This window comes from Sitophilus oryzae, unplaced genomic scaffold, assembly GCF_002938485.1.
Source record: "Sitophilus oryzae breed Bouriz unplaced genomic scaffold, Soryzae_2.0 scaffold_1440_pilon_pilon, whole genome shotgun sequence".
Lineage (NCBI taxonomy): Eukaryota > Metazoa > Arthropoda > Insecta > Coleoptera > Curculionidae > Sitophilus > Sitophilus oryzae.
In genome coordinates this window covers 4,257,638-4,271,549 of record NW_022146105.1, presented here as the reverse complement: position 1 = coordinate 4,271,549, position 13,912 = coordinate 4,257,638, and the positions used below count along the sequence as shown (strand labels likewise).

The window sequence follows — 13,912 nt, the reverse complement described above, 5'->3', positions numbered from 1 at the left end:
TACGTCGTGAAAATTGGCGATTTTGGTCAAGTCGCCGGTTTTGTTTTGTTTGTTATGATGCTGTTATTTACTAATTAAAAGGCGTAGAATAAGAAAATATAGGCCATTGTGGGCTTACGATAACAGTAATCGATGTAAGGGACGTTTTAACCTTCATCAAAAATAGCTCAGAAACAATTAAGGGTTCAAAAAATTAATTTTATCACAAAATCAAGGCCTTCAAAGGTGTATATTATTCTCAATTTACATAAAATGTCCTACAGACACTGATATTTTCACAATTTGAGGACTATATTTACTATCTTTCTGAGACCTTTGAAAATGAGTAAAAAATAGCCAAAAATTTTAATTTTTTCGATTTTTTTTTTCATACATATACTCATGAAAATTGACGATTTTCGTCATGTCACCGATTTTGATAAAACTACTGTTATTAACTAACTACATGGATTAGTTAACTAATTTCCTTCGATTTGAAAATTGTCGTAGTGATTTAGGGAATATATTTATATTCCGGCCTTAGCAAGACACATTTAGAGGAGGCAAAACTGCTTCTAGAAGACTTCAAGACGAGATATTGGAATAGGACACTTCTCCTTTGCTTGTTCTCAAGGTTTTGATCATCCTAGTATCATAGGTAGGTGAATGATGCCTATATTATGATTGTAATTATGGGCCAGAATGCATATTAGCAGCTGTATTATAACTCATGCAATCTATAATCAAAATATAGCAGTATTGGCCATTGTAGAATGTAGGAATTAAAAAGGACTGCTCGGTAGGGGAAGAGGATCCTTATCCTGCAGTATTGGAATTATGGGGTAGAATGGTAGCGATGTATGGAATACTGAAGGAACTAAATGACTAAGAAGATTCTTGTAGATAATTGAAAGAGTTCTACGCTGCAAATGCATTTCTTCGAGAAGAATCAAAAGAATAATAGAACCTCCATTTCCATTTCATCCCCCTCATATTCGTCGGTGGAATTTTTAGCGTCCAAGACGAGATATTGGAAGAGGGTCCTTCTCCTGCTTGTTTCCATGGTGTTGATCATCGCAGTACCATGGGTAGGTAAATGATGGGCCAGCAGCAATGTATGGACCATTGATGAAACTAAAGGACCCAGAAGATTCTTGTAGATAATTGAAGTAGTTGTACACTGTAAATGGGCTTTCTTCGAGAAGAAGAAGACTGAGGATTGAAAGTTCGTATGTCTAGCCGTCTCCTCATTTGAATTTATCTGGCTTGTTAATCCTAGGTTTATTAGCTGCAGTAGCCAGCAGTAATTAGTTTGTATAAGATAACGAACACGTAACTCATTCGTTTTCTCCCGATTACGTGTCGGAAGCATAGAAACGAGACCAAAACAATGAAAACAAGAGAGGCAACGTAGCCGTGGACCGTCTACGTTTACAGTCTGCCCAGTGCGCCCGTCCATCTTCGAGATAGCGCTAAGGTCGAGGTGCGCGCGCTCACCAACAACACCATGTGCCATTCGAAATTGTTGTTTTCACTTGTTGGAAACAGGAGTTCGGGCTTGCGCTCCGTCCGTGACACTCATATTGGCAAAAAAAATAGTTTATTTCGCGTCCGCCGCGAGTTGGTTTCAAAAATATTAGTGCACGGGCGTTCGGGCGTTGCTCGAACACACCAATACCATGAGAGGCGGCCAATCGACGACCAGCAGCCGCAAGTCCTGAGGAAGTTCGTAATTTGTGCGCGAAACATCTGGATTTTGGCAGAGCGACGATGGCAGAGTCAGGGATCGACTTGGGCTATGATCTGCTCGCCCTCCTAACCGAGGACGATATAGAAAGTGCCATCGACTTTGACGATCTCTTGGGAACGCCGAAAAATCAAGAATATTACCAATTAACCTCAAAAACAATGCCCGTCTCCGAGAGGTGAGGAGCGCCTGCACCAATGCACCACACAACTGATACAGAATGGTCCATGTCCATACTTCATTATTTCAACCCCAAAATATTTCCTAGAAGACACGCAACTGAGTAACCCTCTTCCAAATTTCTAATCTCAACTAAACTTTGAGTCAACATTTTCTATATATAAACAAAATATTTTCAAGTGCCGGCAACACATCCAAAATTAACTATGATACGAGAAAATTTTATCATAGATAATTGGACATCAAAGTCGTGTTCTCGCAATAGCAAATTGCGATTTTATTGGCGCGAAATTCTTCCGACTGGTTCGAAAAAGTTCGAACAACAAAGCTCAAATTAATTTCTGCGAATATTCCTGACGCTCTTTTTTCAATTTCTATTTTTATCTGGACAAAAGGAAAAATTTTGTTTCTGCAATGGAATATATTTAATTTTGCGAAAATTTTATCACCTGAAGTATAATTGAAAAATAATAAAATTATCGATAGACCTAGAAGAAAAAAAATCACCTTATATTTTCCATGATACTCCTGAAGAAACCTAAATACTTTCAAAAATACATAAATATTTTGATTATTTACCTTGAACAATATTTTCTTTTTTTCTTATATAATTAAAGATATAAAACAAAATTAATTATACCGATTAGTAAACGAATTGCAAAACGTTAAAATTGTTGTTTTAAGCTTGTCGCCCACTTGTCCGGCACAGCACGGACCGTAGCTGCTCGTCGCCTGCAGGCGACGGAGAGCTTGGTCGCCCACTTTGCCGCAGGAAACCGGCAAGCCGTCACGTCGCGGTCGTATGTTGCGAAGATCTTTTTGTTTTAGTTTACATGTAGCAGTGACAGAGTCACTATGTGTGTGAAAGCAGCAGTTCTGATGAAGAAGTTATTGTAGCGGCCGCATTTTTGGCAGAAGAAGAAGAAAATAAATAGAAGATAAAGAGAAAAATGTGGGTCCACCCCCATTAATCAAAAGCGGACTGAACGCGGAGAGTCCCATCATTTATTTAACGATTTAATTTCCCTAATTTTTTTCTTGGGACTGCTTTCTCGGACTTAACAATAACAACTGCCAAAATAATTGCAAAACATATATGCGATCGAAAGGCTTCCATAAGTTAATGCAGGCCAGCGCCGGCCGGCCGGCTCCGCGTACAGTTGACCGGCCCGTCCCGGCACGGACCGTCGTTTGACGGGGAGAGTCGGAGAGCTGGAATCTGTTCCGTCGACAGACTCGCCGTTCCGTGCCGTGACGGGCTAATGTGCGGTAGTCTATTCATTTGCATGGTTTTAATCCTATCCGTATTTTGACGGGCCGGAACGGGACGGGACGTGACGGCCAAGTGGGCGACAAGCTTTAAGCATAAATTAGTAAAAAAAAATACATTTTTATCTCAGTATTTTTCATATTAAAATTAAAATCACACAAACAGCTGCTGATTAACTAGAACAAATGAGTAATATTTTGTTTAGTTCTTCATTATTAAACAAACAGGTTCCGATTGTTAGAATCAAGACACGAAATTCTTTAATGGGATCTAAGTACAATCTTAATTACTGGTCGTATTGAGCTTTTGAAACTCAAAAGAAAAATGTACAGAGACATTAAAAATACATGGAGACATATTAATGCATCATGATTTTTTTTTTGATAAATAAAATAATGCAAAAATTTGGACCACTCTGTATTTAGTGATAACACAACAACCAAATAACAAAAACCGCTTTAAATGACGCATGGGATGCGTCAGTTAACCGATGGAATTTATTAAATGCTATGCTGAATGCTTGAAATACTCTTTCTTTTCTATAATATACACTGCTTCTACACATCTTTTCACAGATTTAGCTTTGTTTATAAATGATTTCTTCATGAAATAATTCACACCAGCATAGATAGACCTCTATAATCAGCTGACTAGTTTATCTACATACTGTATATGTAATGTACATGCAGTATCTTGTTACTAACAGAAATGTAAATAACACTGATGTTATTTAAATAATAGAGTTTAACATATTTTTGCTTGTCATTAACCGACGAATATTAACATAAAGCGTGGTTGAAATATTTCGTATGGTACAAATACAATTTGAGCTTAAATTTAGAAAATTTCGAATAAGCTGAGCTTTCTGCCAACGCTTCAGGCCGAACACCAAGCGAAATAAATATATTATTTAAAATTGGCTGGCTGTTGAAACAATTAAAATTTATTTATTAGAAAGTCCTGATGTGTAACAGTCAACAGCTTTTATTATTAGATGCGTCTCAAATCGTCGTTTTTTAAGTTGTTTGATAAATTGCCAAAAAAAGTTAATAAATAATATATACACTTAACCATAACATTTCCAAAAGCCATACAGCTCTGGTTTGACGAAAATTTATTTTTGGATTTTGGATAAAAATATCCGATGAGATTCAAAAATACCGAGGAAATGCTTTAAGGTAGCCTTGACACCAACCTGAACTATAATTATCTCTTAGATAATGAAGAATTATTATTGCTTTTACTATATTGAAAGAATTTCCAAATTTATTACGAGTAAATAAACAATTTCGAAATATTTCTTTAACATTTTTAATTTCCAAATCTGTAAATTGAAATCAGGTTTTCAATAAAAAAAATATCTACATGAATCTAATCTCTAGCTTAAACAATAAATTATATTTAAAAAAAAATATCTCGTTTTTGTTTCTTTTTTTATTTTAGAAAAATCTTGAATAGTATGAAAATTTCTCTAAAATCCAGTAAATGAATTTATGTTGTGTACCGACTTTCACCAAAATAAAATAATATAAAATCTTGAATATCCAGAAACAAGATGCACTTCTCAAAATAAAATGTCGTTTACTTTAATATACCTTATTCATACTTAAAATCATTTACGTTGAAAAGATGCCTTAATATAATATAAAATACACGTGAGAACTTTCCACTGCATTCAGTAGCGTAGGGAACTTTCATATATTATTTAAATATCGGGAGAAAGTTGGTAAAGTGATTCTTTTATTTAAACCTGCACCATATTTCATTGCAGATCTATTTTAAGAAGCGCAGCTTGGATATGATTTACTCTATTACCAGTATACTCCGTTTTTCTTTATTTATTTTTAATTATTTTATTAATATAATACATAATACCATGAGCGCCTCGTAAGGGATGGTATGTAGACTCTCCTAAATTTAACAACATCGAGAGTTTAAGACACTTAAATCAATAATGAAGCTTCTGTTTAATGTTGTTAGCAATGAAATTTCACATAACTGAATGTTATAACCTGCAAAGTAAACAATTTCGATCCATTAAAGCTTTAGATTCTGTTAGATTTTCTTGGCAGTAGTATCTCATATAAAGTAAACTTGTAGTCTGCTAAGTAAATATATTTAGGAATTGTAACAAGTAACAAGTTCAGTTTTCTGAGATTTTCTTTGTAATACAAGCTCTGTTTGATATTCAGTATTAAAGTACATGTTTCCGTTTGTTATTGACGCTAATAAATCCATTTGTCTTAAAAAAATGCAATTTAGATTGCATGAGTTATAATTTATCGCGTTCTTTTGTTCATACAAGGTAAAGAAAAATATTGTTTCGTCGTGATTTTCCTTTTTAACCATTTCTAGAGACCTTCCAAGATTATATTGGTTTTTGATGGTACTCTCCGTTTCTCTCTGTGTATAAAACTTTTGAAGGCGTTTAATCAAGACTGAATATTATGTAATTCGTTCATGGACAGGTATCATGTGATACAAGATGGCCTATTTAATTTTTTTAAATGTTTTGTTCAAAATGTTAATGGACAGAAGACAGAAGTATAACCTTAAGAGTCCGTACAAGGTTTTTTGTATTTTTATTGAAATAAAAGACGCGTAAACAATGGATATTCTGATTTTTAATTAATAATTTTTTTCTTTAAGGAGTTTTACTTGACTAAGATATTTTTTATTATACCGCATAATCGAAAAAAAAAACGGCATTCAGTTGGCTGTGATCAAGTCATTCAATAGGAAATGATTTCCCATATAAATTTACATATGAAATGACAGTGATCTTTATAGTCATCGCTGATGCCGTTTTTTGCGATCATACAGTAGATGTTATAATAGATAATTATACACACAGATGCAAAAAAACGCAACAAAAAAATTATTAATGTTTATTAAAACCAGGACTGTATCGTTACTCTCTAACGTTTTTTTTAATTTAGTATGGAGTATCCAATGCAGTGCAATATGAGATAACTACAATAGTCACCAAATCCATCCAAATAGCAGAAAAAAATAACATCAAAAATGATAGTTGAAAAAACTGCAAAATTTTTTGTACCATGTTCATTACGCTCTTAAAAATTAACCAAAGCATGTTGACAAGAGACAAAAAACAAAATGCTCAGGAGACTTGATTCTGACAGAAAAATAATGTTTTAGGAAAATTTGTTCAGAAAATTATTGCACAAATTGTGTTTTAAAGTTTAGTAAAAAACAACCATTCGATAAACCCTGTATAATAAAGCCTAATTCTAAAGTTTATAAAAAACTTAGCCCACGAGTTAAAGTTGAGATATTTATATACAGTGTGCTAAAAAAATCATGAAAATTTGGCAAAAAATAAAAAATATATAACACTTTAAATTTGACGAAAAAAATTTTCGTTGCGGTTTTTTTGCATCCCAGGCTCATAATAAATATAATATCATAATTAGTTGTATTAAAAGTGCAACTGCAATAACTTCATTGCAATCTCTTATTAACGATTTTAATCCATTCTTTTACTTTTTATTAATTTCAGCACCCCAAATTTAAAGACTGCAACACCTCAAACTCGAACAAACTTGAAACTCCAGTTGATGCGAGACCATGCGATCCTCGAGCAGCAGCGCCAAGCGGCAGAAAAACAGAGACAACAGCAGGAGAGCCAAGCTCAGAAACCTCCTCTACCTCCTCCTGTTAAGGTACCTCTGCACAGCCTCGCTCTAGATGTTCCTCCTCAAGTGCTCGAAGTCCAGACGAAGCTAGAGAACCCGACCAGGTACCATGTGATGCAGAAGCAGAAGAACCAGGTGAAACAGTACCTGAGCGAGTCCTTCCAGGGACCGTACCATCCTGCTTTCATGCCGGATTACCACGATATGATGCCAGGGAAGCAGATCCATAGTGCTCCAAATACTGGGGCGCAGCCTTCTGGAGGGATCCCCGGGAGTTTAATGACCGGTAGTCAGTCATATAATCCTCAAGTTTCACCCAATTACGAAATGGCGTCTATGTCGCCTGCGTTGAGTTCCGGAGCTACTAGTGCTTCAGAAGTAAGTACATAATGTATTTTTAGTAAACTAAGATGACAAGAATAAGTAAGACTTGACAACAAATTGATACTTAACCAATATAATAATAAGTGCATTTTTTTTGAACATGAATCTTTGTAGCATTTATTTCTTTATATTTCCATTTTTAAGTCAGATTTATCAAAACCAAGATACCTTTAAAGGTATATATACTCTGAATCTACATGAAATTTCCTACAAATGCTGAAATTTTTATAATTTTATGACTATTATTACTATTTTTTTAAGGCCGTTGAAAATGTGTAAAAATAGTCAAAAATTTGGTAACTTTTTGAAAATTAGCGATTTTTGTTATATCACCGATTTAGTTAAAACAGCTGTTATTTACTAACTAAAAGGCATAGAATAAGAAAATATAGGCCATTGTAGTCTTACGAGAACAGTAATGGATGTAAGGGACGTTCATCAAAAATAGCCCAAAAACAAAGGTTCAAGAAATTAATTTTCTCATTAAACCAAGGTATCTAAGCCTTTGACGATGTACAGATTCTGAATCTACATAAAATTTTCTACAAATGCTGAAATTTTCATAATTTTATGACTATGATTACTATTTCTCTAAGGCCTGTGAAAATGTGTAAAAAAGAGCCAAAAATTTTGGTAATTTTTTTGAAAATTGGCAATTTTTGTCATGTCACCGATTTAGTTAAAACTGCTGTTATTTGCTATTTAAAAGGCGTAGATTCCTATTTAAAAAGCGCATAAGAAAATAGAGTCCATTGTAGTCTTACGAGAACAGTAATGGATGTAAGGAGCGTTTTAACCATCATCAAAAATAGCCCAAAAACAAGGGTTCAAGAAATTAATTTTCTCACAAAACCAAGGTATCTAAGCCTTTGACGGTGTACAGATTGTGAATCTACATAAAAATTTTTACAAACGCTGAAATTTTCATAATTTTATGACTATGATTACTATTTTTCTAAGGCATTTGAAAATGTGTAAAAAATACCCAAAAATTGGTATTTTTTTTTCAAAATTTTTGCAATTTTTGCAAATTTTGCGATTTTGTTAAAACTGATGTTATTTACTAATTAAAATAGGCGTAGAATAAGAAAATAGGTCATTGTAGCCATTGTAGGTATTAAGAGAACAGTAGTGGATGTAGAGGATGTTTTAACCATCATCAAAAATAGCTAAAAACAAGTGGTCACAAAACCAAGATATCTAAGCCTTTTAGCTGTGCAACACCAACGGTTCCAACCCTCAACTGTAATCTTTAAACGTGTATATCCTGAATCTACATAGCTGAAATAATGTTTGTTTCAATTTGGGGATATATAAAAGCGTATCTGTAATGGTATACTCTACAAATTTTTTATTTATTTTTAAAAATATATTATATATTTTAAATATTTTTAATGATCTGTTTCTAAGGTACTGCAAGTAATGTTTTTGTCAAAAAATTTCAGAAAATTAAATTACTTGATTCCCATCCAATATTGCCCTTGTTTCTTGGCTAAAATATATAAAAATAATCCTGACAAGCAGTTAAAGAAAATTGAACATAAATCAGGACGAATATAAAAAGAGAAACTTTTAGAGATAAAACGTCGAATTTTTACAATCGTTACGAAATTTAAAGTAGTAAACAATTCAAAAATCAAAACTCTGCCTTCTAATTTACTCGGTGAAGCGAGCCAATGGCTATTTTTTAATTTGGCATTTGTCGTTAAGAGCAGAGTTTTATATTTTGGACGCTCAAAAGTGACACCGATACATTGTAACATTGTTAATCTAAGATTGTAACATGTTGAAATATTGTATTCTTTTGCTTTGGGATTTATGACTCTCTCTATACAACCGCCCACAAGATTAGAACATTGGATATGTAAAATTCCTTCTTTAATTTATGATTATACCACGCTTTGTGCTTTAAACACTGCAGTATAATATGTAGGGGAACGTAGAGTTATATAGGAAGTCTAATTTTTTGAGAGCTCATTGCTCCTAACGTTTGAATGAAATAAAAAAACTCTAAAGACTAATTATCTATGTATCCTGAACATAGTATATATTATTTTAATTTATTTGACCCGACATATATATTATGCGATAAGAATTGTAGTAAAATGTACGGAGTTTTGTTAAAATTTAATAATATAATTAAATTTTGCTACTTTGTTTTTAATTGCTTTTTTATCAAGTAACTTTATACGTTTTTTAAGTTAATTTAATGTAATTTAATATGACGAGCTATCTAAAGTGATATAGACCATCCAAATTCCATATGTACTTTAATATAAATGTGCCCAAATAACGTATAAAAAGTACATTGATATTTTGGGAAATAACCTCTGCTATTGTCAGGAAAAAAGTAACAATGAGTTTGGAAAAGCACGATTCAAACTATTGATATTTATTTTGGAATTAAATTAAAGATTCAAAATTAATTCAACTAAATATAGATAACTGTATTTGTAGTGAGTTTTTGGGTCTATTTATAAATTTAACAGTAGTGCACAACATTTAATAACTAAACTGCGAATGCTTTTTTTATAATAAAAATGTTTCAGGCGTTTTTGGCTAGGTGTCAACTCTCTAAATGCTGTTAAATAAACATATCTATGTTCTCAACTACGTATTTTTCCTATTTTTTATTTTACCAAATATATATTCTTTTAAATTCTTTGGCGGTAATGACATGACAAGTGAAATGTTATTAACATAGTTATGAAGAAATATTTGGTGTTAGCATATTAAAAACCTTAACATAAATAACATGCTGTTATGTGATGATAATATTTTAATATAGGTATGTGATAATAGATGTACTATTTTGTATTTACTTGGTCGGTTTTAACCAGACTAACTAGAATTATTATTAAAAATTATTGTTGTTAAAATCCTGGCGCATTCGCCATATCTGAAACAATTATAAACAATCAAGATTACAGTTGGAGGTTGGAACCTTTGGTGTTACAACAGCAAAATAAAACACTAATACACCAAATCATATAAATTTTTTGGTGTATTGTGCTGAATTAGTGTTTTATTTTGATAATATTGATATAAATCATTTTGATATTTATTTTCAATATTTTTTCTTTCAATAAGCTTTTTAATAGCCAGAACATTTGCTAGAGTTTTACTTTATGATCGGTTTTTAAGTTATATATCTTTTTTTAATTGAAATATATAATCAGTCTACAAATATTATTGCGAAATTTAAGCATAATTTTAATATTTTTACAAAAAAAAAACAGAATTGTTAACAATAAAATTTGACGTGTTTCCACTGTATGTCAGTAGTAACGTTTGTGAAACATAACTGATTTGATTCAGTAAGATATCATTCGTTAGACATCTAACAAAAGTTACATACACTATTAGCACCTTTTGTCACAAAAAATTACCATAACAAAGATAGGAGCATACCTCCTTAGCAACTAAATCAAAAACAATTACAAGTAGACGTTTTCGGACATACGTAGGTAAGATAAAATTATTTTTAAGGTATCCATCTAGTATTTCTTATCTCTAACATTACTGTACTAATTTAAAATTAATATCTTTTTAATATAAATCATGAGGATAACGTGCTTCTGGCGCATTCACCATTTTGGTGAAAATTTTGGTATTGTACATTTATTTCGTTTATATATGTTTTTTTTTAATTTATAAAATAATTTATTATAACGAGAATTAAATTTTATAAATAAAAAAATTGGAAAAGTGGGTACTCTGACAGTTTTTCATAAAGGTAGTGATAATTGTAATTAAGGGAGTTTATCAATAATATATTTGGATTTGGAAGGGTACCAAATTGAAGATTTGTCATTCTTAAACTTTAGATTTCTTCAAAGTGTTAATCTGTGGTATTCTGCATGCTCTTTTCTTCAGTCTACCATATCTAACGCACTTTTGACGCCACAAGCATATAATTTGGCGCCAAATTAGTATAATTAGTATAAAATAATCCACGTTAGATAACGTAAGAGCTACTGTTGACGGAGAATGGATTAATTTGTTAAATAACGAGATATATGCTTTATAAAATTCAACTCAAATAATAATAGGTTTGTTTGAATTACTGAAACACGCTTTTTTACAAAAAAATTATGACGCATGTTACTTGTTACGTTTAAAATTCATTTAATTTTAAAATAGATTAGATGAAAACTTTAAACTAAGAAAAACAAAGGGCTTATCGTAGAAAATCGAAATTTGTTTACCTAGTTTAAAAGTTAAGTAGCTACAGGGTTATTCTATATAATCTGATTCGACAGTGATGAATTTTATAATTGCCTGAGATAATCCTTGAATTTATTGGCGAAAGATAGGAGCCTGTGACGTTGCATCAGTGACATTCGACGTAACCAAACAATTTTCAAAAATTCCGCAACTTTTAATTTATTGCTAGATAAAACAATTTCCTACCAAAAAACGATGCTAATATTAATATTTTTCAATTAGTTCAATAAGGAAGACTCCAAACTCTATAATTGAGCTGTTAAAGGTATTGAGGCAACTTTATAATAAAATGTGGTATTTTGTGAAGTTCTGTGAACTATAAAAGTGTTTTTTATTCATGTAATGTGTTAATTTAAAAAGTGAAGTGATGCCACAAATAAACTCAAATGTAAAATATGGTCTAAATAACGTAGAAGGAAAATATCAAGTATGTATAATTCAACATAGACTTAAAAAATATAATGAGAGTCAGAGAAAACAAAATTACCTGTTGAAATGTCATTTATTTTCTATATTGCAACTATACCGGTGCATCCTTGTTGAAAACATAGAAAATCCCATGCAAATTTTAAACTCCCAATATTGGTTCCCCTATTAATTTTACTGCAAAGTGTCGTAAATAGTTTTTTGCAAAATTTGATTAATTTTGGACAAGCCGATTTTAAGTAATTTAAGAAAAATTGAACTGGTAATGATGGAAAACCAGTGGAATTTCAACATACCTTAAGTCGTCAGCCTATGATTTTATCATTGTCAAATGTAATTTGTTGTGGTGTCTAGACTACTGCATTATAGTACCTACGCTTAGTGTCCTCTAAATGTATGGGTGCTGCAAGTCAAAAAATATGAGTTGATATACCTATTATATTATGTTTAAATATTTTCTTAAAAAAAATGTCTAAATTGCCTGTTGCTGTTCTATATTTAACAGTTTTTCTTTCAGTTTAATACATTTTTGTATATTTTCTGATATAGTAAATTCTCAGATCATTTAACTAAATGAGGTTTAGAATTTTCACAGCGACTGACTTTCATTGAACTGAACTCGAAATTTTATGCAAGACCTGTTTTTATTGCTAATTGAGTCTTAGTTTATCATAGGAAACACTCCAAAGGCAACAATATATTTGATTAAAAAATAAAATGCATACAAAATTCTAGTAAAATATCAACAAAAAAGTGTAACCTAAAAGCTCCCCAATCTTTTTGATGATTAATTAAGTTTTTTGTGTGGCCTACTGATAATTGAAATGTCAAAAATTTAATTGTATTTTTGTTTATTATACCAACAGGACAGGTATAATCATTCAGAACAAGAAATGTTTAGTTTACCTGTACATAAATCATTTTAAATGCCACTGTATTTTGGTTCATGTTCAGCTAAAGATTAACAAAAAAGCACGTTTTTATGCTAGGGGGTTGTAAAGCGCAAATTAACATGATTTAAAAAAAATTCCTTTATTTGTATTTGTAACATTTATAACTACATATATCTATTTTTAGTTAATGAACATTTTGAAATTTTATGATGCAGGAACACTCTTTTATCTTTTTTTTTGAATAAGTAAACAGCGTAACAGCTTGTAAAAATGTCTGTCAAATTTCGAAAAATATAGTAAATATTTGTTAGGCTTACTCTATTTACCTTTTTTTAGTTTTAATTTATAGCTGTAATATCGAATTATTACATAAAATTCATATTAAATTAAATAAAATGTAGCCAGAACCAGAAATAGTAACTCGATGAAGAATTGTTCCAATTATTAAATTTTATACTCTAAATTATTAGTTCTTGATTGAAAAATTATATTTTTCTCTATACCGGGTGCGTCTCAAAAGTGGCAACGAGATTTGGTATGTTAGTATATGACATAAATCTGGATTGATTGACATATTCAATTGTTTTCGGTCACTTCCGGTTTCACCGGAAATGACTACAACTTTTGTCTTTTAAATGACACCCTCGGTATTTTTTTACTTTATTCGATAGAAAATGGCACTCTGAATAGAATGACACGTCATATGTCAACTTTTGACATTTTCGCATATGGTTTATTTGAAATTGTAACCTGCGGTTCATAACGACAATTTGACTCGAAATACCAAGTGTGGGGTATCAAATTATTCATAAAAAAATGCTTTTTTTAAATATGCTAATGAACCACCCTCGTTCCATTTGAAAAAATTGAGATATGATTAAAAATACGATTTGGGCATCTTTTAACCCGCCAGGACAAGACACTAAAAACATTAGACGATCAAATTTATTTTTCCAAGGCTCCTTGATTAAAAATTAGTGTTTTTTAAAACAGCCACTCTAGATTGAATTTTAAAATGCAATTTGTTTTTGAGCGAATATGTCAAAAGTTGACATATGATATGTCATTCGATTCAGAATGTCATTTTCTATCGAATAAAGTAAAAAAATACCGACGGTGCCATTTAAAAATCAAAAGTTGTAGTCATTCC

At 31.4% G+C, this 13,912-nt stretch overlaps 1 protein-coding gene across 1 annotated transcript in view; it reads left to right on the top strand.

The window, feature by feature from the left end:
• Positions 1-1,452: 1,452 nt before the first annotated feature.
• Positions 1,453-13,912, top strand: part of LOC115876844 (transcription factor EC) — a 52,983-nt gene continuing 40,523 nt past the window's right edge. The window contains exons 1-2 of the mRNA XM_030892836.1: positions 1,453-1,904; positions 6,697-7,210. Coding sequence (XP_030748696.1) covers positions 1,750-1,904; positions 6,697-7,210 — 669 coding nt within the window. The 5' untranslated portion in view covers positions 1,453-1,749. The remainder of the gene's footprint in view (positions 1,905-6,696; positions 7,211-13,912) is intronic.